Here is a 25,822-nt window from a genome sequence, read left to right as displayed (position 1 = left end):
CTCCAGCTCTAGGGGATCTAAACCCTTCTAGCTTCTTTAGGCACCTGCAGATGCCCACGCATAGCTATCCACACATGTAATTTAAAAATAAAACACTTTTTTCTCTGTTTTTCAGGGTTTCTCTTTGTAGCCTTAGCTGTCCTGGGCTTTGTAGACAAGGCTGGCCTCAAGCTCACAGCAACCTGCCAGCCTCTGCCTCGCAAGTGCTGGAATTAAAGGCATGTGCCACTAGACCCGGCACATAAAATGCATTTTTAAAAAGCAACCTTGAAATTCATCCTTAATACAGTCTCCACTGCACCACTCGCCACAACAAATCTCTACCAATAAATCCTGATAACTAAATTTAGAAAATATAGCCAAGAATTCATTCACTTCTCAGCTGAAGTATTTAAATCTCATGAACAATTTTTTTTTCTATTTCTACCATTGCCCTATCCTGCTGCAGTCTAAATACTCAGCAGAGTAAGTCAAAGAATGAACCTATGAAAATGTCACTCCCGTTGCAATCATGTCGCTTCTATATGAAAACACCTCTAATACTATCTTACTCAAAGTAAAAGCTAACACTCTCACCTAAACTCTTTCTTCCACTTTCCTCTGCCCCAGTCAGAGTAAAACCCTCTGCCCACTTTAGGGCTTCTGTGCTTGTTACTATCTCTACTTAGAAAGCTAGTCCATTAAACAATCAACACGTCACCCCCAACCTACCCATACCCCCAATTTTATTTCCCTGAGGGGCACTTATCAGTAACAGGTTAGATCTTTTAACTTAATTGTCTAGCTTAACCCCCTCCCCCGCACCCTATCCCCAACTATGGTTTTTTGAAGACAGGGTTTCTCTATTGTAGCCTTGGCTGTCCTAGACTCTCTTTGTACACCAGGCTGTCCTCAAACTCAGAGATCCACCTGCCTCTGCCTCCCTGAGGGCTGGGATTACAGCCACAGGCCACCACACACAACTTATTATCTCTCTTATGCTAGCAAAAAATGTGTGAGTGTGCGCTGGGCACATGCTTTTAAAAGAACTCAGGGAGGCACAGGCAAGCAATCACTGAGAGTTGGAGGCCAGCCAGGTCTACAAAGCAAATCCAGGAAACCCTGTCTCATTGAAAAACAAACAAAATAAAGGGTTATTTGAACACATGGAAAGCAGAACAACTTAAAGAGACTACAAACTACAGCATGAAAACACCAAATAAAAGGATGGTTTGCATTATGGTGGAAATAGAATAGAACAATTTGGGAGTTCATCCTAATACTCAAATGGTGAACAAACTTAAAACCCATAATAGTTTATTCTAGAATTTTCTATTAACTTCACATATTGAGGTTTACTTCAGAAAAGGCAACTTCTGAAAGCAAAACTTTGGATAATGAAGAGTCTACTGTACTTGGTTACCAAGAGTCTTGGGGGAAAAAGAATGCTTTGAGCTGAATTAATATGATGGTTCAGACTATTTGTTAGGTCTTTTTTTGGTTTTTCAAGACAGGGTTTCTCTGTGTAGTCTTCTTGGCTGTCTTGGACTCGTTTTGTGGACCAGGCTGGTCTCGAACTTACATCCTCCTGCCTCTGCCTCCAAGTGTGCGCCACCATGCCTGGCTGACTCAGACTGTTAAATGATTCCAATCTTAGTTCCGAATTCCAACACTCAATGTAAAAGTTGGGTGTGGCAGCGTACCCTTGTAATCCCTGCACAAGAGGGAACAGGAGAATTCCTATGGTTGATGGCCAGCTTCCAGCTAATCATAGTCAGCAAGTTTCGGGTTCAGGTTCAGTGAAAACATCATCTTATAAAAAATATTAACAAGGGTATGGTGGGGCATGCCTTTAAATCCTCAGCACTTGACAGGCAGTGGCAACTGGACCTGAGTTCAAGGCCAGCCTGGTCTACAAAGAAAGGTCCAGAACAGTTAGGACTACACAGAGAAACCCTGTCTCAAAACATAAACAAATAACCAGAAGGAGGAAAAGGAGAAAAAGAAAAAAGAGAGTGGAAAAGCAAAGGTTTAGCAGTTAAGAGACTGGCTACTCTTCCAAAGAACCTGAGTTCAATTCCCATCACCCACATGGCTGTAATTCTGTAATTACATCTGTAATAACTGTCTATAATTCTAATCCAGAAGAATCAACACATTTTTCTGTCCTCCTAGGCACTAGGAACAGAAGTGGTATACAGACATACTTGCAGGTAAAACACTCACACATGCAAAATAAAACAAATAGGGCTAGAGAGATGGTTCGGAGGTTAAGAGTGCCACCTGCTCTTCCAAAGGTCCTGAATTCAATTCCCAGCAACCAAATAGTGGCTCACAACCATCTCTAAATGTGATCTGATATTCGTTTCTGGCTTGCAGGTGTACACGCATGCAGAACACTGCATACATAATAAATAAATACTTTTTTAAAAGTAAATAATAACAAAGTGAAGGGAGCTAGAGAGATGGCTCAGTGGTTAAGAGCACTGTCTGCTCTACTGAAGGACCCAGGTTTAATTCACAGCACCCACACGGCAACTCACACCTGTCTGTAACTCCAGTTCCAAAGGATATGGTACTTCATACTAATGCACAGAAAATAAAAATAAATTTAAAAAAATTTAAGTAAAGTGCATTACGCATGGTGGATCACACCTTTAATTCTAATCCTCAGGAGGCGTAGAAAAGTGGATCTATTTCTGGGTTCAAAGCCAGTCTGGCCTACATATTGAGTTCAGGCCAGCTAAGGCTACTCAAATGAGATCCTGTCTTTTTTTTTAAGTGTGGGGTGGTGATGGTGGTGGTGTGCGTGCTAAATAAAGTAGCAAGTGACAGAGGAAGCCACCTGACCTGACAATGAAGCCTGCCTACACATAAATGCACACACACACACTGAAACTCTTGGTTCTTTCCTATGCCCTCAAGTAACTTAATTCTAAAACATCTTAAGATGTTTAAGGGTGTTGTGCTGTTATTAACTTTATCATTATTAAGTTAATAATAATTCTAGCCTTGCAAAGTAACTTGATATCCAATGTCTAAATAAATATAATACTTGTTCTGTTGTTTCTTAGAAGAAAATAAACAAATGAAACTAAACAACAATAATAATGTCAATATGTTTCAAATCACAGGAATTATTCTTTTATTTGCCCATATTATCTCAGTGTAATCTGCCCAATATGATATCTTTCAAGCTGCTGGTACAGTGATCATTAATTATTTGCATGCTTTTACTATGACAAGATGTTCTAAATATTTCCAGTCCTACACTTACAGTCATTGCTCCAGGTACTACTATATCGCACCATGTGACACATGATCCCCCCCCCCCACTCTGTTTTGTTGTTTGTTTGTTTTTTGAGACAGGGTTTCTCTGTGTAGTCTTGGCTGCCCTGGACTCACTTTGTAGACCAGTGTGGCCTCAAACTGACAGCAATCCGCCTGCTTCTGCCTCCCAAGTGCTGAGATTAAAGGCATGCGCCACCACCGCACACATTCTCCTAAAATTCTGTTTCATTTTCTTTTTTGTGAAGATGGGAAGGGTATGTGTATGGGTGTATTGCCTGCTTGTATGTCTGGTCACAAAATACCTGCAGTGCCCATAAAGGCCAGAAGAAGGCATCTATTGGAGTTACACAGTTGTTAGCTCCCTATGCGGGTGCTGAGAACAAAAACCAGGCCCTCAGAGTTAATATAAAACATGCAGCTCATTAGTAAGACAGCTTTGCACAAAAATAATCTACCCCAATCTAATAAGACTATCACAGATTATGGTAAGGAAGGGGCTGAGGAAATGACAGGCAAAACTCAGAGGAAAATACTTTACCTTAGAAAAACACAGTAAAACTTTTCCTTTGGCACCCACCACACCATCCCAGACTAAGGAAAACCCACAATGTCTCACATCATACTAACCAGTCACAGCTATGCTGGTAAGCACTACCAAGAGTCCAGGATAATGTTGGTGACATATATCACCATAGGATCAACTACAACACTAACATCCAGGTAACTTTGGGGAATTTGGTATGAGGCATTACCACACGGAAATAGAGCTTATTATGCCCAACTATGATAAACAAAGTAAACAAGCTTGGAACTGCTCCTATCACTGATATGGTACAACTTACTATAAAGATGTAGGGGAGGGAAAGCTCCGCAAGCAGCCTGTTATCCTAAGGCCAAATGTTTCAGCAGAAGAGCTGAACAAAAGATTAGGGGTGTTGTGGCTAGATGCCAAAAAGAAGAAACTCATTAAATAGGACAGCCAAGGCTACATAGAGAAACCCTGTCTCGGGGGGTGGGGTGGGGGGGAAGACAGGAGGGTTGCCTCAGTGGTTAAGAGCACTAGCTGTTCTTCCAGAGGTTCTGAATTCAATTCCCAGCACAACCATCTACAACTGTAGTCCCATGGGATCAGACATGCAGACAAAACACTCATATACACAAAATACAAAATTAAAGATTTTTTAAAAGAGAAGAGAGGGATGGTAAATATAAAGAGTTGAACATACTTTACTGTGGACATACCCAAAAGCCAGAACTGTAAAAGTGAAAAATAAGATATCTAAAAATACTTAAAGTATCTAACTGTCCTCAGAAAATTTACAATTCAAAATGTAGGAGTGTTGCTATATCTACTTAATATGGATAATAAAGATGAAACTTCAACTTGCAAACATAATCAAAAAAATCAGTTTACAAATTATTTCATTATTGAAGTCTGATACGGAGCACTCATTGCTACCCTAAAGAACCTGGATTCTGCTCCCAGCATCCATGTCAAGGTGGTTTACAACTGCCCGTAACTCCAGCTTCTAAGGCTGTGACACCATATTCTGGCCTGTAAGGCACTTGCATACATGTGGTAAACAGGTAGATAATAACTAAAAATAGATCTTTCTTAAAAAAAAAAAAAAAAAAAAAAAGTTAAAAGTCTGACATTATCCAGGCATCCAGAGGAGACAGGTAAAGTAACAATACCAAACAGCCAGACACAAATACAAGAAAGTGGCAATTATGGTGGTATATGCCTTTAATTCCAGCACTTGGGACACAAAGACAGAGGCAGACAAAGGCTGATAATCGAGTTGCAGACTAGGCAGCTAAGGATATATAGTTATACACTGACTATTTCTGTTATTTTTGTTTTGTGAAGGAGAAAAATTAAGTCCTGGCCCCCAGGAACATTTATTGTCTTTCTTTTCTTTCTTTCTTTCTTTTTCTTTTCTTTTCTTAAATTAAACCATATAGGAGTTCACTGAATTTGCAGACTGGTTAATTTTGTTGTGTAATGCTTTTAACTTATTTGCAAAATTTTATAATAAAGTTCATAAAACTAAAAAAGATCTGGGCATATCATTAGATATACTCCATAATATTTCATAAAGATAACCTTTAAAATAAAAATAATCAACATTTTCAATCTAAGCCTTGCCCAAGGTCTAATGGCCTAATATTTAAGGGTCGCTTAATCTAGATTTTACTTTTTTTTTTTTTTTTTTTTAAGTTTCATTTTGATTTTTGGAGACAGTCTCTTTGTATAGCCCTGGCTATTCTGGAACTCCCTATGTGAATCAGGCTGGTCTCAAACTCACAGAGCTCTGTAATGAAGTGTTGGTTTCTTTGTAAACTCAGTTATGTCATGTAAATATGTTTTTGTTTTAATCACAAGTGTGGGATTTTAGTTTGGGCTTTAGTTTATCCACAGCTGATAACTGTCTTGTGTGGGTGAGGTCTTTGGCAGCTGGTAATGGCCTGCCTATTATGACACGGAGAGGGGTGTGGTCTAGAACTCTGAGGAAAATAAATAGGAGAGCCCAGAAAGAGAAAGTGTGGCATGCAGCGGCAGTGGTTGTGTGGCATGCAGCAGTTTGGCTCGGAGGAGACTTGCTGTGTCTGCTGTTAATAACTGGTACTGTCCCAAAAGAACCCAACTGACCCTAAACAGCCAGAAGTAAAAGGGTCTGTGCGTCCTCTCCCCACTGACATTCTTTCTCACCCCAGGGTTAAGGGGTTGGTGAAAGGAGGTAGAGGGGCCAATACCCCAAATAACAAAGTTTAAAAAACAAGCCTCAACAGAGCTCCTCCTGCCTCTGCTTGTTAAGTTCTGGTATTAAAGAAAGGCATATGCCGCCACCATACCTGGCCCTCTCTTGGATCTCTTAAAAAGAGATTTAAAGAATTTAAGTATGCATGACTGAGAACATAGCTCAGTGACAGAACACCTGCCTAGGAAGCACAAAGTCCTGACCATCAACACTACAAAAATAAAAAATAAATAATTTTTTTTTCTTTTTTTGTTTTTCGAGACAAGGTTTCTCTGTGTAGCTCTGGCTGTCCTGGACTAGCACTGTAGACCAAGCTGGCCTCGATCTCACAGAGATCTGCCTGCCTCTGCTGAGATTAAAGGCATGTACCACCATGCCCAGCAGTAAATAAAATTTCAGTAACAAAAAAGATCATGTCCTAATAATTACTGGTCAGACAGTCAGCAACTATATTAAAGTTTCTCAGTCATAGCACCAACAAGCATTTGGTATTACATTGCTATTGCTGGAAAAAAACCCAAGCATTTCCTGATTTACTAAGACTTGTTTATGCCTCTAAGAGTCATCTATTACACAACACTCATTTTACAAGGGAGTGTCTCTTGTTGATCTTCAAAACATTAAATCAGAGATGGATTTAGTATGTAGATCCATACGTAAAACTAGAACAGATGTCAGGGACTCAATGAGAAGGCAGAGGAAGAACACAACAAAACCATAAAATGGAGAGGATTTTTCACATAATTTGCATTAAAAGAGCTGAATAACTCCACTGTACTTTTTTTTTAAAGATTTACTTATTATTTATACAGTATTCTGTCCCCATGTGTGTCTGCACACCAGAAGAGGGCACCAGATCTCATTATAGATGGTTGTGAGCCACTGTGTGGTTTCTGAGAACTGAACTCAAGGGCCTTTGGAAGAACAGACAGTGCTCTTAACCTCTGAGCCATCTCTCCAGCCCCCACTGTACTTTTTAAACAAGTTTTACTAAAAGCATTCTAACATCTGTTACTGTTATTTCAACAATATAGTGTTCAGAATTGCTTGTCAATACAACTCTTTTATCTTTATTTTTAGTTATGCTGTTTTATGTGTTTGTGTATGTACAGCATTAACACAGTCAAAGGACAACTTGCAGGAATACGGCATTTCTCCTACCACCATGTGGGCCAGGGGATCAAACCTTACCTGTTAAGCCAGCTCACCAGCCCAACACAACTTATTTTTTATAAACTGATTTTATACCATTAATCTGAAAACTAATTTTAGTTCCCATGGATGCTTTCTAACTTCTCAAGGGGTTTACATGAGTATTCTTTATACTGATTCAATAAACACTACATATTAATAATGCTAGGTCACAATAAGTATGAACATTAAATTCATGGATTAGACACCCAATCATGCTCAGGTCTCACTGCCCATCATAGAAGATGAATTGCTACAGTAACTTTCCATATGTAAGGTTTACAGTTTTAATAGGAATCAAAGTAAATACAGTAAGGAGGAAGGGCAGGTAGAGGGGAAGGGGAAGGAGGAATAAAGATGTCTGAAAAAAAAAAGACTAAGAATGCAAATATGGCTGTGTAATTCTATTATCAAAAAGATTACTTAGGGACTAGAGATAGCTCAGTGTTAAAAGCACTGGTCGCTCTTCCAAATGACCCGGATTCAAGTCCCAGTACCCATAACCAACTACAATTCCAGTTACAGAGAATGATGCCCTCTTCTGGCCTCTAAGAACCAATATAAATCAACCAATTTCCAATATGTGTCAACAGTCCAGATATTCCTTTCCCAACATCTCCAGATATTAAAATTAAGCAAATTCTTTTTTCCCCCCCAGACAGGGTTTCTCTGTGTAGCCTTGGCTGTCCTGGACTCACTTTGAAGACCACGCTGGCCTCCAACTCACAGCGATCCGCCAGCCTCTGCCTCCCAAGTGCCCTGCAAAATTAAGCAAATTCCTAACAGTGCAATTTATTTTAGCATACAGTATACAGTTACTGAGTGCCTACTATATTCAACGTTCTAAGAATATGTTGCAATATTATGTAGTAGTCATTAATACTGCTGTTAACAGCTAAGGTTATCTTTCTGGGCCTCAACATAGATGTGGCCAGCCATGTGGCTAGATGCAACCTGTGACTTAGTAGTCACAATGCATCAGAATCATTTATAGCAAGAATATTTTTGTTTGTTTTTAGAGACAGGATTTCTCTGTGACAGCCTAGACCACTGGGATTAAAGGTATGTGCCACCACGCCCGGCTGTAGCAAGAGTATTTAAATTGCTGGTGCAGGAGCTTCCAGAAGTCTCTGACAACATTTTAGCTCTATTACTAAGTAACATCATGGATCAAAGATGCTTGCCAACTTCAACAAATAAGAAATAATCTCCTGTGTTTTAAACCACTGAAATCTTTAGGTTTTTTGAAAAATTTTCAGCCTTTTTTCTTTTTTAAGGCTTTGAGTCCCCACCCTTCCCTGAGCATTTATAAGCAGTTACCAGTTGCTGGAAGGGGGGTTTCATGAAGCCCCATACCTCTCAAGATTTATTGGCTGCTGGAGAATAGAGACATTTTCAGTGGTTAGCCACTGGTAAAATGCCAATGATCCTGTAAATACTACAAAGCTCACTGGTATGTGTGTGTACGTGTACACACACACACACACACCAAGGGGCTGAAGAGATAGCTCAAAGGTTAAGTGCAGCTCTTCCAAAAGACCTAGGTTTAATTCTGAGTACCCACATGGTATCTCAAAACTGTAACTCCAGCTCCAGGGTACCCAACACTCTCATACAGATATACATGCAGGCAAAATACCAATGCACAATTTTTTTTTTCAAATTTTTAAAAGGGCGGGCAGTAGTGGAACACACTATTAACCCCAGCACTCTGGAGGCAGGGGCAGGTGGACCTCATTGAGTTTGAGGCCAGCCTGTTCTACAGATCAAGTTCAAGGACGGCCAAAGCTATACCCAGTCTCAAAAAATAATTAATTAATTAAAAATTTAAAAGCAACCAATACAAGGCTATTTGTAACTTGCCAGGTTACCTATGGCTAGATATCTGACTTCATGCTGTTTTGTAAAACACTGACATAATACATCATTCTACTAATTTTTAGAAAATTATCTACCTGACTATTCAAACCTTTCTAAATCCTGATCAACTAACTTACTAATTGATTATTCCCTTCCTGTTCTTGGTGCAACCTTACAATATATAACAATGTCTTAAAGTAATTCCAAGTATTTTGAAATGAAATCAGCCCAAGTTAAGGAACGCTGATACAAAGCTACAAATACAATCTTTGCCCCAGTTAACCATATACTTATCAAATACTGGTATAACTTCAAATATATAAATATCAATCCAGCTTTTCCACATGGCCATCATGAACTATTCTGTCAAGTTCAAAATGTTCATTTATAATCCTTTCTAGTGATCACATAAACTATGCTATATACATGATCATATACAATAAAAAATAACATGACTGAGAAATGGGAGCAAGAGAATGATATGGAAATTAAGAAAGTGCGATATTAAGTTGGAAATGTTGGCTCAGGTTGAATCCTGCATTGGGGAATTTGAAGTAGGCAGGAAGATAAGCAAAAACAATCCAGGCTACACAGTGTTCCAGACTAGCCCAAGCTAAAGTAAGAGTGTCTGCAGGATAAGGGGATAGAAGGGAGACAAGAAAATGGCATATTAATAGTAGATTGACTAGTTAAAGTCCAACAAAAGGGTAAATAGATACATAAAAACAAAACCAAGTAGCCAGGCATAATGGTGCATGCCTTTAATGCCAGCACTCAGGAGGCAGAGACAGGTGGATCTTTGGGAGATCCAGGCCAGAACAGTCTACATAGTGAGTTCCAGAACTACATACTGAGACCTTGTCTCAAAAAACAAAACCAAATATAAAACATTAATTGCCTTAAAGATAAAAAATAAAGAGTGGCTGGAGAGATGGATCAGAGGTTAAAAGCACCGTCTGCTCTTCCAGAAGTCCTGAGTTCAATTCCCAGCAACATGGTAGTTCATAACCATCTGTACTGAGATCTGGTGCACTCTTCCAGCATACAGGTATACATACAGACAGAGCACTCATATACATAAAATAAATCTTTATTTTAAAAAATCTTTTATAGTAAAAATTCGGGCTGGAAAGATAGCTCAGAGCTTAAGAGTACTACTGGCTGCTCTTCCAAAGGTCCTGAGTTCAATTCCCACAACCACATGGTAGCTCACAACCATCTATAATGAGATCTGGTGCCCTCTTCTGGCCTTCAGATGTACATGCAGACAACACTATATACATAATAATAAATAAATCTTTTTTTAAAAAGTTCACTAAAAAAATATTACGGACATATTCTCAATGCCATCAATGTTGAAAAACTTATTTTGCAAAGAAGCTGTCAAGAGGACACTTCTAAGGAACAAAATATTTATATATTTTATATAAATATATTTGAATTTTTCCTTTGCTTTAAAATATGAATAATTTAAACAAAGGTGGGGAAATGAAAACAACACCCCAAATAAAATTTATATAAAGAAAGAAGCAGGTATAAGAGTTCTCCAAAGGCAGTCATGGTGGCACACGCCTTTAATTCCAGCACTTAGAGAGGCAGAGGCAGGCGAATCTCTGTGATTTCGAGTCCTACCTGGCCTACAAAATGAGTCCAGGACAGCCAAGGCTACACAAAGAAACCCTGTCTCAAAAGAATTCTCCAAAGGGGGAAATCTTGAAAATGAGGCTATTTAGAATTTGTTCCTACCATGCCCTAAACTCAATGTTCTTTAAAGAGACACATAAATGCAAAAAAAAAAAAAAAAAGGAGGGTGGGGGGTGGGGGAATTGGGCATATAAATAGGAACAAGACACAAACATTATTAGAACCAGAAATATTAATATCAAAATATGCTAATGCATTATCAGGACTGGAGAGATCGCTCAGTGGTTAAGAGCACTTGCTGTTCTTGGAGACCACCCCAGTTCAGTTCCTAAGATATAAATGGTACCTCATAACCATATATATCTTGATTTCCAGGGAATTCAATGCCTTCTTCTGGATCCCACAGACTTCTACGTGCATGTGACACACAGACATACATGCAGGCAAACATTCACATACATAAATTAAAAATAAAAGTTGGGCATGATAGCTCACACTTTTAATCCAAGTACTCGGAGGTAGAGGCAAATGACCTTCTGTGAGTTCGAAGCCAGCTTAGTCTACAAAGTGAGTTCCACGATAGCCAGGGCTGTTACAGATAAACTCTGTCCAAAAGAAGAACAGTTAATAAAAGCTGGGTGAGGTTTAACTTCAGTACTATTTATTGGTCTAGGAAGCAAGTTCTAGACTAGCGAGGGCTACACAATAAAGGCTTGGGGGCGGGAGGGAGGGGGTTAGGGACACAGTTTACCATTTCACCTCAACAGATAATTTTATTTATGTATGTATATATTTATTTATTTACTTTGGTTTTTCGAGACAGGGTTTCTTTGTGTAGCCTTGCTGTCCTGGACTCCTTTTGGAGACCAGGCTGGCCTCGAACTCTCAGCGATCCGCCTGCCTCTGCCTCCCAAGTACTAGGATTAAAGGCACGCGCCACCACACCCGGTCAGATACTTAATTTTAGGTGACTATTCGAGCATTCAAGATTTCTAGCAGCTGGTGTAATATCTGATTAGTCATACAACTGCTATCAACACTAAAAATAGAATTTTTTGATAAAGATGATGATGGTTTTAATGTTTCAAGACAAGGTGCTGGGATTACACAAGTGTACCCCTTCATCTAGCTTAAAAATGATTATTTACACTGCTAAAAGATACTCCTAAAGGTCACTTTTATGAGTTGGAAATTTGGCTCAGTTGTTAAGAGCACTGGTTGCTGTTGAAGAGGACCCAGGTTCTGTTCCTAGCACCTATATAGGTTGCTCACAATCATTTTAACTCCAGGTCCAGATGATCTAACATCCTCTTTTGACCATAGGTTCCAGAGTAGCACAAGTAATACACACACACGGAGACAAAACACTTATAAACGTTGTTTTGGGGGCAAAGAGGGGGGGCAGTTGAGACAGGGTTTCTCTGTGTAGCCTTGGCTGTCCTGGAGTCCCTTTGTAGACCAGTCTGGCCTCGAACTCACAGGGATCCGCCTGCTTCTGCCTCCCGAGTGCTGGGATTAAAGGTGTGTGTCACCACACCAGGCATAAGTAAAAAAAAAAAAATGTAAAGGGTCCTAGGAGTGGAAAGGTTGTTCAACAAGAGTACTGGCTGCTCCTCATGAGGACCCAAGTTTGAGTCCCAGGATCTACATGGCAGCTCACAACCATCTCCAATCTCAGAGGATCTGGTGCCATCTTCAGGCCTCTACAGCACAAACATGCCTGTGGTGCACACAAAAACAGGCAAACCACTCATATACATGAAATAAAAGTAAATATTTTTAAATTTTTATTTATTATTTATAAAGTATTTTGTCTGCATGTATGCCTGCATTCCAAAAAAGGGTACCAGATCTCATTATAGATGGTGATAAACCACCATGTGGTTGCTGGGAATTGAACTCTGGACCTTTGGAAGAACAACCAGTGCTCTTAACTGCTGAGCCATCTCTCCATCCCTAAAATTAAGTATTTTTAAAAGGCCTCTGTTAAAAGGAAACTACAGGACAAGGGATATGGCTCAGTGGAAGAAGGCTTGCTTGCTTATATTTCTGAAAACCTAAGTCAGTCTCCAGCACACCACAGGAATATAAAAATTTAAAAATGATATAAATATGTAAAAAAGAAAAAGAAATAAAAAATTACTTTTTCACAATATCCAAAATGAGTTTGAAAGGGTTGCTTTTATAACTCTGCAAGGAGAGGTTATGAAGTGCCAACACCTTTTGTTTTATTTATTTTTGTTTTTGTTTTTTGAGACAGGGTTTCTCTGGGTAGCCCTGGCTGTCCTAAAATCTGCTCTGTAGACCAAGCTGGCCCCAAACACAGAGATCTCCGGACTCGACCTTCTTTCTGAGTGCTAGGATTAAAGGTGTGCAACACCACTACCCAATTTACACAGGCACCTTAAGATGCACAGCTAGTTAGATACACAGCTTTCTGTCTACTGGGAAGGAGTTTAAAGAGAATCCAAAACAACAAAGAGAAAAATAACAGGCAGCAACTGGCCATGGTTTTCAAAACCCAGTGTTTAAACTATCCTTCTGTCTCTTCACCAAAAGCATGTGGACAGTGACTGTTTCAACAGATACTAATGTTAAAAGTGATAGAAACTCATGACGCTTTCAATATTTTTTGTTTTGAGACAGGGTTTATCTGTGTAACAGATCTGGCTGTCCTGGAACTTGCTTTGTAGAGTAGGCCGGCCTTGAACTCACAAATTCTGCCTGCCTCTGCATCCCAAGTGCTGGGATTAAAGGTGGGTGTCACCACCTCCTGGCAAGTTTTCCATAGTTATGGATTTTTACTCAGCTGTAAAGAAAAATGAAATGAGTTTCATAGAAAAACAGAGAAATGAAAATTTTAAGGGAACCCAGGTTCAGAAAGACAAATACATTTTCTCTCATATGTTGATCTTATTTTTAGTTGTTAAATATGTGTTTAATAAATGAAAGTAAGGTGAGAGGCGACAAAACATAAGATATGAAATGGAAGAGGGGCCAATTTGGAGCAGATGGGGTGGTAGAGATATGGGAGGGAATCAGCCAAAACTATGTATTAGGAATGCTATAAGGAAACATACCACTTTGTAAGCTAATTTTTTTAAATTAATACTTTTAAAATAGTATGTCACAGATCATATTGGTGAGGCCAGAAGGGGATACCAGATCTCCTTGAACTTGAGTTAGACAGCTATGACTCTTCCCAACAGGAGTTCTACAAAAGTGGGTCCTCTATGTAAAAGAAGCAAGTACCCTTAGCTACTAACCCATTTTTCCCATCCTTTTAAAGTAAATTTTGTTGTTGTTTTGCTTTGTTTTGAAAGACAGGGTTTCCCTGTATAGCCTTGGCTGTTTTGAACTCACTTTGTAGACCAGGCAGCCTCCAACTTAACAGAGATCACCTGCTTCTGCCTTCTAAGTACTGGGATTAAAGGTGTGACCCACCTCTACTGGCTTTAAGTAATTTTTTTTAACACTTGGACAATACTGACGTAAATAATTAGGGCTGGAGAGATGGCTCAGAGCTTAAGAGCACTGGCTGTTCTTCCAAAGGTCTAGAGTTCAATTCCCAGCAACCACATGGTAGTTCAAAACCATCTATAATGAAATCTGGTGTCCTCTTCTGGCCTGTAGGCAGAACACTGTATACATAATAAATAAGTAAATATAATCCCAGCACTCGGGAGGCAGAGGCAGGGGGATCGCTGTGAGTTCGAGGCCAGCCTGGTCTACAAAGTGAGTCCAGGATGGCCAAGGCTACACAGAGAAACCCTGTCTTGAAAAACCAAAAAAAAAAAAAAAAAAAAAAAAAAAGGTAAATAAATATTTTTTAAAAAATAATAATTGATTTTCAGACTAGAGTCTTCATCTATCTCTTGACTAAATAAATAAGTCTTGGTCTACAAATGGATTAAAGCCTTTGGCCAATTTGGGAAAAAGGCAGGAAGGGAAGAGAAGGAGGAAAAAAGGAACAAAGGAAGGAAAAGAAAAAAAGCAAAACAAAGCTAAACATCTTGGCAAAGCTGAATATGGCAGCAAGAAATCTCAAACTGTATTCACTGGCAAGGATCTATAGAGCAGTTATATATAATCTAAGCGACCTACTTAAAGTAAATGTGGGGTAAAGATCTTCTTGAGGGCCCTAATGAAGTTTTAGGACTAACAATGGATACTTCCAACAGCTTAGTGTCCTGCACTGGCTGGTGATCCATCTCCACCTCCCAAGTGTGCTGGACCACTTTTTAAGTTTCTCCAAGTGCCTAGGGCCATTTCAATTTTATTCTTTTGTCCCATCTCAGATATCACAGCAATATTTTACCCAGCTACCTGGACTATACTATTTTATAGCAAAAACAAAGTTTGACTGTCGTCTGCCCCTTCCACAATGGAAATGGTACAATACAAGTCAACCTGCCACTCCGTTGCTGGCTGGTCACCAAGGTGAGTAGTGTCACATTGGGCTTTGTGTTGATTTCTGCTGCTGTCAGATCTGGCACTCAGCCATAGTGGGAGCAGGTGAAGCCTCAGTTGCAGTAAAATACCCAGGATTGAAAGGGTCATGGAGAGAAGTTGACAGTATGTGGCAGAGTTAGAGTCACCGAAGAAAACCTAGAAGAGGATATTGGTAAAAGCGCAGCACAGTTGCAATGGACATGACAACACTTTGGACATGTCAGTACTATGAGATGATCAGGAGAGCTGCAGCTATCCTGGAGTACAGGAAGGCAGAACACTGTATACATAATAATAAAATAAATAAATCTATTTTTAAAAAAAGAAAAGAAGTTCACTTGGGCTGGGGAAATGGTTCAATGGTTAAGAGCAGGCTACTCTTCCAGAGGACCTGGGTTCAATTCCCACCACCTGTCTATAACTCTAGTTCCATGGCTTCTAACACCAATACATACATGCATGCAGGAAAAACATCAATGGACATAAAGTAAAATAAACTTTTTAAAAAAGGTCACGTATTCACCAAAAGCTAAGGCTTTCTTCAAGTTCCATAGTACAATATATCAAATAAATAATTCCTGTATGTTTCCTTAGCTAGAGTGATTTTAAGCAATACAATACTTCTCCATAGCTGGGCATGCTAGTGCATGCCTTTAATCCCATTACTCAGGAGGCAGAAGCAGGTGGATCTCTGTGAGTTTGAGGCCAGCCTGGTCTACAAAGCAAATCCAGGACAACCAGTACTGTTAGACAGAGAAACACTGTCTCAAAAACAAAAATCTCTCCAAACCATATTTGCTTTATTAATGTTACTTGGCTATTTTTAACTTTTTTTTTCTTAAGATTTACTTTCTGTGTACAGATGTGCATCTGTATGAGTGTATGTAATGTGTGTACATACCTTGAGAGGCCAGGAGAGGACATCACTTAACTCTGGAGCTCAAGTTACATGAAGCTGTGAAAAGCTTGGTATTTGTGCTGGGAATTAAACACAGGTCCTATAGAAAAGCAGCAAACACTTGGCTGCTGAGCCATCTCTCCAGCCCCATTAGTACAAATTTTCTTTGTTTTGTGCATGTGCTTGCATGTAAAAATCAGTGGACAATTTGCATCTAAGTCCATTCTCTTACCACAACTCTTAGGCTGTCAAGCTGGCAGCAGTCACTTTACCAGTTCTAGTGCTTTTTGTGTCCAAGTATTCAGTACAATAAATACCTGTCACATTACCTCTTTAATAATACATGATTTCTGGACATTAAAATTTTCCAAGCATGAAGCCAACTGCTGTTGATGCATGTTTTTAATCCCAGCACTCCGGAGGCAGAGGCAAGTAGACCTCTGAGTTTGTGGCCAGCCTGGTCTACAGAGTGAGTTCCAGGACAGCTAGGGTTACACAGAGAAACCCTGACACGAAAAACCAAAAAAGAAAAAAGAAAAAAAATCCAAGCAAGAAGCACATTAATTTCAGCACTTGGGATGCTGAGGCAGGCAGATCTCTGTGAGTTCAAGAGCAGGGTGACCGTCCCCTGCATGGGGAGACCTGGTGGCACTCAGAGGAAGGATAGCAGGCTACCAAGGAGAGACTTGATACCCTATGAGCATATACAGGGGGAGGAAGTCCCCCTCAGTCACAGTCTTAGGGGAGGGGAGTAAGGGAAAAATGGGAGGGAGGGAGGAATGGGAGGATACAAGGGATGGGATAACAATTGAGATGTAATATGAATAAGTTAATAAAATATATTTTTAAAAAAGAGCAGCGTGATCAACAAAGTAAGCTCCCAGAGAGGCAGAACTACATTAAGAAACCCTGTCTCTCAAAAAAAAAAAAAACAAAAACAAAAACAAACAAACAAACAAAAAACCAACAACAAACAAACAAACAAACAAAAAACCCCAGCAAAACGCAACTTCAAGGTTTGGCTAGAATGTAGGTCAAACCCCAGCAAAACGCAACTTCAAGGTTTGGCTAGAATGTAGGTCAGCTGGTACTGTTTGTCTAACATACACAAAATCCTGAGTAGGACCCCTAGGACTGAATAAAACCAGGAATCTGCAAGCCTGGCTAGAGGAAAGACAGTAAGTTTAGAAACTTAAAGTCATCCTTGTGCACAACGCAAGTTCAAGTCTAGCTTGGCCTATGTAAAAACCTGTCCTTAAAAAAAATAAAATAAAATAAAATAAAAAAATATATATATACACACATACATATACATGCGTGCGCACACACACAAAACAAATTCCCCTAGCTCGCTACACCTTGCTCTTTTTTCCAATTTCTAAGCATATGGGATCTTTCTTTTTGGTTTGAGCAATGCTTGGGGAAATCAAACCTAGACCCTCACACATTCTAGGCAAAGTGTATCAGTGAGTCACACTTCAACCATTCCTTTTGATTTTTAAATTGTTTTATTTTTATTTTAGCTGTATGGGTGTTTTGCCTGTGTATATATGTCTGTACTACCTGCATGTCTGGTGTCTGCAAAAGCCGGAAGAGAATTTCAAATCCCCTGGAAATGGAATTAGATGGCCCATGTGGGCATTGGGAATCAAACCCTGGTCAGCTGCAAGAACAGCCAGTGCTCTTAACTGCTGAGCCAACTCCTCAACCATCCATTGTTTTGGTTTTGTTTGTTTTAAATGTATATGAGTGTTCTGTCTGCAACTTTGTCTGCACACCAGAAAAGGAAATCAGATTCTATTATAGATGGTTTGTGAGGCACCATATTGTTGCTGGGAATTTAACTTAGGACTGCTGAGCCACCTCTCCAGCCCCCCTACCACAACAATTCTTAATATGTTCATTACTCTGAATCCTCCACATGTTAGAGGAATAACCACTTACTCATTTTCTCTTGTTTGAGACCACTGGGGTTGTCAGAATGCCAATACATTCTAAAAGGACATTAAGTATTGAAGTAGCCAAGAGTGGTAGCACATACCTTTAACCCCAGCATACCAAGGCAGAGAGGTAGGCAGATCTTTGTGAGTTCAAGGCCACCTGGTCTACAGGGATACACAGAGAAACCCTGTCTCAAAACACCACCAACAACAAAAAAGTATTAGTCTTGGGTTGAGAGTGTGGCTCAGTAATAAAATGCTTGCACCTAACATTCAGCTAGGTTCAATCTCTAGCATCACAAAATAAAGAAGGGAAAAAAAGTAAAGAGCCCAGCTGGATTCCTGGGCCGTATCAACAAATAAACTTCTTTGAAGGAGAGACCAGAAATCTCTATTTTTTCAGTCTGACATGTACAGCGGAACAACCTACTCAGACAAGTACTCAAGAAACACCAGTTATAGGTTTTTTGTATTTTAATTACTTTAAGGGGCTGGAGAGATGGCTCAGCAGTTGGGAGCACCGACTGCTCTTCCAGAGGACCTGAGTTCAGTTCCTAGCAACCACATGGCAGCTCTGAAGTCTCTGTAACTCCTCTTCCAGGGATCTGACACCCTAACACAGATATTATATGCAGGCAGAACACAATGTACATATAAAAGCAAATTATTTTAAATTACTTTAAAATACACAATCAAGCCAGCACTCAGGAGGCAGAGGCAGGCAGATCTCTCTGAGTTCAAAGACAACCTGGTCTACAAAGCAATTCCAGGACAGCCAAGGCTACACACAGAGAAACTCTATGTCAAAAAACCACAATCAAGGCTTCTACTATAAAAGCTCCAAATATTTTGTTATTGCATAAAGGGATTCTTCCTATTTTAGAATGTCTATGAAATAATGAAGAAAGAACTGAAGAAAAAGAAGAGCATAAAGATGTAGCTCATTTAGTGGAGTACTTGCCTAGCATGCAGTTCTGTACTCAGTACCTAGAACAGCATAAAACCAGGCAGGATGAGGACACATACCTGTAACCCAAACATTCACATGATGAAGGCTATAGCATCGGAAGTTCAGGTCATCATTGGATACACCGAGCTACATCAGACCCTACCTTTCAATAAATGCATGATGCATATATAAATATGTATCTCCAGCCCCCAGTGAATATTTTTAAAACCTGAGCCAGCTCTCCAGACCTTAAGATTTTGCTATTTTATACAAAAAATTTTTTACTAAGATGGAAAAACAATGATACTAAGATGATATTTGGGGAGTGGATAAGTGTCAGCGGTTAAGAGCATCATCTGCTCTTCCAGAGGTCCTGAGTTCAATCCCCAACAACCACATGGTGGCTCACAACCACCTATAATGGGATCTGATGCCCTCTTCTGAGAGGCGTACATGCAAATAGAACGCTTATAGACATACAACACATAAATAAGGGCTGGACATGGTGGCGCACGCCTTTAATTCTAGCACTCCAGAGACAGAAGCAAGCAGATTGCTGTGAGTTCAAAGCCAGCCTGGCCTACAAAGTAAGTCTAGGACAGACAAAGCTACACAGAGAAACCCTGTCTTGAAAACCCAAAACAAAACAAAACAATACATAAATAAATTTTTTTCAAAAAGAATATTTGAGTATTTGAGATGTCACCCCAGTGTCCTAGACAGGGTTTTACTATGTAGTCCTGGATGGTCTTGAATTCAGCGATTCATCTGCATCTGTCATCTGCATCTGCCAGCAGGAGCTGGAATCAAAGGAGTGTAGCATCACACACGGTATTTAATTTTTTTAAATTCTACTTTATGAGGACAAATAAATGGCTCAGCAGTTAAGAACACTGGCTGTGGCCAGGTGCGGTGGCGCATGCCTTTGATCCCAGCACTCTGGAGGCAAAGAAAGGCGGATGGCTGTGAGTGCAAGGCCAGCCTGGTCTACAAAAGTGAGTCTAGGACAGCCGAGGCTACACAGAGAAACTCTGTCTTGAAAAAGAAAAAAACAAAACAAAACAAAAACCCACTGGCTGCTCTTACAGAAAGGCCAGAGAGATACCCAGGAACCACAAAGCAGTTTACAACCATCTGTAACTCCTGTTCCAACAGGTCTGGTGCCCTCTTCGAGTACCAAGCACAAACCAGGCACCCTTGTGGCATACAGACATACATGCAAAATACCCTTACACATAAAATTTTTTTCATAAAATAAAATTCTACTTCATTGGATTGTGTCAAGTACTGATCCCTGGGGAGCAATTTACCCACTTGAAAACGAGTCTATAATAAGAAGGTCCTGGCTCCCACCAATCCCATTAGCAGCATTCATTTGACCTTCAGCAATTTATTTGACCTCACTAAGCCTATTTTCTTTCAGGAGAATTAAATGAGATATGCAAAGTAACAGAACATGTCAGTCCTCAGCAAAAAAGCCAATAAGTACATCACCCTCTCCAGCTGGGATAGGCGCCTCTCACCTGAATAAGAGAGGTAGAGGTAGGCAGGCCAAATATTCTAAAGCCACATTCAACTACAAAGCAAAACACTGTCTCAATTAAAATAAAATCTAAAAAAATAATCTCTGTAAAGACAAGGTCCCTCAAAGAGTACTATTGGTCAGGAGAAATAATGACTTTTGTACTCTGGATTTTGTTGGTGGTGGAGTTTTCTTGTTTGTTGTTGTTTTTAAGTGTCTATGTAGAACAGGCTGGCCTCAAGTTCATTCCCAAATGCTGTGATCAAATGAATGTGCCACCACTCTCAGCTCTGTACTCTATTTTAACCTGTGTTTCCGGGTTTTTTGTTTTGTTGTTGTTTTTGGCTTTTCCATACAGGGTTTCTCTCTGAAAGCCTTGGCTATCCTGGACTCCCTCTGTAGACCAGGCTGCTCGAAATCACAGCAATCCACCTGCCTCTGCCTCCCAGCTTTAGAATGTTTTTAATTGGTCTATTATACTAAGGGACTTCTTGGGTGTTTAATGTTTAATCCTCCCCCAAACAAACACCTGCCACTAACTAAATCCTTAAAGGAGTAAGTCACAACCTAATAATATCACAAAGAAATATACAAGCTATCTGATTTCGTGTGCGTGCGTGTGTGCGGTTGTTCTTCTGGCTCCCCAAAGGTCATAATGGTGAAATACCTTATACCTTAACCCAATGACTTTGTCTCAGGGGACTTTTGGCAACAGATATATTTTTCACTGCACAAATGATTGGATGTACTGCTGGTATCCTGTGAATACAGAACAGGAATATTGTAACCTTTACTGCACAGGTACAACTTTCCACAACAATTGTTCTCAATGTCACAGTACCAGAAATGAGAAATTCTATAACGGGGCACCGTTCTGCTCAAATACTGAAGTAACAAAGCTCCTCATACAGGATAAATTCTGCTGGGTAATGAATTAAAACTTTTTATCACTGGGACACTACTAGCTCAACAAATGCAGCCACTGAAATTCTAGCAGTGAGAAAAAACACTTATCAGGTTTGTGCTACCTACTCAGTTCATTTTAATATTTTTAAGGCATTTATAATCACACCATATACAAGTTCATTGATTTCAAGGGATTACATTTTAACATATTTTACTACTTAAGTAATACTAGAAAACTCATTTTTTAAAAAATGCTACTAGCTGGTATTGGTGGCACACCACTATAATCACAGCATCCAGGAGACAAGAGGTCAGCCTGGTCTACAATGTGAGTTCAGGACAGCCAAGGGTACACAAAGAAACCATGTCTCAAAAAACAAAATAAAACAAAGCTACTAAAGTGGAAAAAAATTTTATTTTTTGATGCCTATCGAGACTTCCAAATAAATTTAATGTTTTCACATTTCAATTAACAAACTGTGTTCTATATATACATCTTGAGCAAGTTAATTTAAAAATCTCTAAAACTGACAAACTATATTTACACTGTCTCTGATCAAGAATGAAAGTAATCTACTTGGCAACCAAGTAACTTTATAAAATAACCTGAAAGGTCAATCACTTTCTATTCTTTCTTACTGTGTATTTTAGAATACGTCATCAGAAAATCAAAGCAGGGAGTGGAAACCCTGTCTCCAAAACCAAAAAAAAAAAAAAGGCTGGAGAGATGGCTCAGTGGTTAAGAGTACCACCTGCTCTTCCAAAGGTTCTGAGTTCAATTCCCAGCAACCAATTATGGCTCAATCACCTATGTGATCTGATGCCCTCTTCTGGCCTGCAGGTAGAACACTGTGTACTTAAGTAAATTTTTTTTTTTTTTAATGCTGTTTTAGGCAGTGGTGGCGCACGCCTTTAATCCCAGCACTCGGGAGGCAGAGGCAGGTGGATGGATCCCTGTGAATTCGAGGCCAGCCTGTTCTACAAAGTGAGTCCAAGGCAGTCAAGGCTACACAAAGAAACCCTATCTCGAAAAACGAAAACCAACCGACCAAACAACTTACTCAGATATTGTTGGGTTTTTTGTTTGTTTTTTGAGACAGGGCTTCTCGACATTATCATAGCTGTCCTGGAATTCACTACTGTAGACCAGGCAAGCCTGGAGTTCAGAGAACCTGTCTACCTCTGATAAAGGGACAAAAACCTTAATTCCCTTCTCCATAACAAAACAGGAAAAGTACACGGGGGGTGGGGGGAGGAGAATGCTCCTAAATAAGATGCAATAAATTATTTCACTTCTTTCGAACATAGTACATGAGGGTTATCCTAAGTTTTCCACTCACTTCAAATCATGGTCCCGTCTAGAATTTTAATACTTGTCCAAACTTGCTAGCTCATGGTCTAATAATAAACCTAATTATACAATCTGCCAGAGCCCCTGTCGACCTTTTCCTTAAGAAGCCATAAAGGCGATTTAACTGACACCTCGAACTCAAAGAAACCTCTTTCATTTAACTTCATTCCAGCTTTCAGCGCTTCGCTCGGAGGGGAGCGGCGGGGGATTGGGGGTGTGGGGCGCGGCCTCCGGCTACAGACTGAGGAGGGGTAAAAATCTCCTGAAGCCAGCACAGCACACGCTTGGCGTTGGACAGCAGGAGTAACTACCAGTTCATTTCTCTTTAAATCTGGCAGCACGTGGGGCGGCATTGTGAAGCCTCCAACCCGCCTCCTCCCTCCCCCCTCCACTCCGCACACGTACGCCTCCAGCGCGCATGCTCCGCTCACACAGTCCTAGCAGAGTAGGAGCCAACCCCCTAAAAAGTCAACCTGGAAGCCGCAAACGGCCTCGGCCGGGACAATGGGGGAGGGGGACTGAGACTAACATCGGGGAGGCACTTGGCCGCCACCCCTACCGGGAGCCAAGGGCGGCCACAGCCCAGTGGCTGCAGGCCTGCGCGGGAGCCCGAGCCGCACGGAGCACAAAGCCCGGGCCGGCCAGCGAGCGGCTCCCCTCAGCGCCCGCGCCCACCCTCCCCGAGACGGGCGGCGCAGCCCCAGCCCGTGCCAGGCGGAGGCAAGCGAAGCCGAGTCGCGTTCCCCGCCGAGCCCTTCGGCGCCGCGCGCCGGTAACCCAGGCCACCCCGGCCGTCGCTTTTGTTGTCTGCCCCAACTCCGCGGACCCCGCGCTGCCGGCCCAGAAGTTTGGCGCGCCTCCCCTAGGCGGCCCCCGCCACCGCTGGGACTCGGTCCCGCGGCCTCCGCCGCACCTGAGCCCGGGGTCCGCCCCTCGGGGAGGGTCGGCCCCGGCCAGGACCCACGCCCCTCCCCCGCAACGCCCCAGTGCCGTGGGGGAGGGGGCAGCCGCCCTGGGCGCCCGGCCCGTCCGAGGGCGAGGCTGGGGCGCGTCCCCGCCCCCAACGCCCTCCGCAGCCGGGCCAGCGGTGTCGCCGGCCGGCCGGCCGCGACCCGCGGGCTGCCACCCTCGCGGCCCGCCGCCACCCACAGCCTGCGAGCGGGCGAGAGGAGGCGAGCGGCTCGTCAGTCCGCGATCGCGGCCCGGCGCCCCGCCGCTCACCTGCCAGCTGTCTTCGCAGTAGCAGCGCCGACTGCAGCTCCGTCATCCTCCCCGCCAAGAGCCCGGGCTGCCGCCGGGGCTTCGAAGGACCGAGACGAGCTCTGACGGTGGCTGGAGCTCGGTGTGTTGAGGAAGCCGGGCCCCGCGACTGGAGGAGCGCCGAAGCCGCGGGAGGCCGGTCTGGAGCGACCCGAGAAGCACCTCGCTGCCGATGCCAGTCGGCTCCGCTCGGCTTTCCTCTCAGCGACTCACGCCCGGAAGGGGAGGGTACCCGGACCGCCGCGGCGCGCACTGGGACTTCGCTCGCCCGCTTCCCTCCTCAGCCCGCCTGTCGGCCCCACCGGTGCCTTCCCCCGCCACTGCCTCACTGCGCGCAGGGCCGCTCCGCGCAAGCGCGCTGAGACTGCCTGCTTCCGAAGCCGCACGCCTGCTAGCCCGACCCCTCGGCCCTGCTGCCCCGCCTCCGGCGACGGGGCCCCGCCCACCGCGCGCTGAGGTCCCAGCCCCGCCATCTTGGGAAGGTCCACGCCCGCTTGGCTGCGGAAGCCTCGGCTGGTAGACGCCCAGCGGACGCCATGACAAAGAGGTCGCGGAGGGTCAGGACGCTGCCTCCCTATATAAGCGGGAGGTCGGCGCGTGCTGGGACCAAAAGCGGTAGTTGTTGGCAGGAACCCAGTGACCGTCTGTCTAACACTGCATCGGAGGTGTGCAAATTAGTCATTGTTATAAAGCCGAATTTAGTACTGGTGTGCCCCATTTTAAGCACCCGCAAAATAGAGAGTGCATGGTGACAATTCATAAAGAATGCTCAGAGTGATCCTTGAAATGAAACGTTCTGAATCTCATTGCAAAAGACGTTTAAATAGTAGGACTCTTGTGTGTAAAATGCTGCATTGTGACTAGCACAATCTGATACATGGTTGGGTAGGTGGAACTCGCCTATAATCCCGTTATTTAGGCTGAGATAGGAGGATTGGGAGAGGACCCCTTCGCTACACAGTGGTAACCAGTCTCCACCTGGGGATGGGGATCCATAATAGTTCAAACTCATCCAGAAAGGCACCTGTTATGTAAAGTCCAAGTTGTAAAACCCAAGGTTAGGGGACCAAAAATCAACCTTACTCTTGCCCACTTCAAAGGGTTTTTTTGTTGTCGTTGTTGTTGTTTTGTTTGTTTGTTTTTCGAGACAAGCTTTGGGCTGTCCAGGACTCTTTGTAGACCAGGCTGGCCTCGAATTCACAGTGATCCGTCTGCCTCTGCCTCCCTAGGGCTGGGATTAAAGGCGTGCGCCACCACATCTGGCCCATTTCAAAGTTTTGTACTTTTTCAACACCGTAGCAATAAAAAGACAGAGAAAGGAGAAGGAAAAAAATAACAATGACAGTCAATTTTGTTTGTTCTTTCAATCGGTGTTTATTCAATCCTTAGTTCCCTGTACCTAGACTGTTGAAAGCAAAAGTTCTGCCCAGGAAATCAGCTACATTTCTACACAGAAACACCTGTAGCTTCTTTGAGCTCCAAGTAAAGCGAACAAGAGAAGCAAATACCAACAGGTTTATAGTAAAAGTTACTGCAGGAGCAGGCACAAGTCCCTGGCTTACCTCCTTAGCACTGACCCATCAGACCAAAGGAACAAATAAGTGTTGAGTGAATCTGCCATTTTGAAACACTGCCCACCTAGAGGCTAAGCCAATTTTGTGGTTTTGGGTTTTTTGTGGTTGTTTTACTTATTTGGTTGGTTGGTTTTGGTTTTTTGAGACAGGGTTTCTCTGTATAGCCTTCCTCTTTAGACCAGGCTGGCTTCAAATTTAAAAGATCTACTTACCTCTGCCTGGACTGGGACTAACAGTATGCAA

At 42.0% G+C, this 25,822-nt stretch overlaps 1 protein-coding gene across 1 annotated transcript in view; it reads right to left on the bottom strand.

Annotated features, from left to right (window-relative positions):
- Positions 1 to 24,349, bottom strand: part of Ube2g1 (ubiquitin conjugating enzyme E2 G1) — a 74,586-nt gene extending 50,237 nt beyond the window's left edge. The window contains exon 1 of the mRNA XM_051157897.1: positions 23,967 to 24,349. Coding sequence (XP_051013854.1) covers positions 23,967 to 24,012 — 46 coding nt within the window. The 5' untranslated portion in view covers positions 24,013 to 24,349. The remainder of the gene's footprint in view (positions 1 to 23,966) is intronic.
- Between the last annotated feature and the right edge of the window lie 1,473 nt (positions 24,350 to 25,822).

The sequence above is a fragment of the Acomys russatus genome, chromosome 16 (assembly GCF_903995435.1).
Source record: "Acomys russatus chromosome 16, mAcoRus1.1, whole genome shotgun sequence".
NCBI lineage: Eukaryota > Metazoa > Chordata > Mammalia > Rodentia > Muridae > Acomys > Acomys russatus.
Note: the sequence above shows the minus strand (reverse complement) of the source record. Positions and strands in the feature narration are given on the sequence as shown.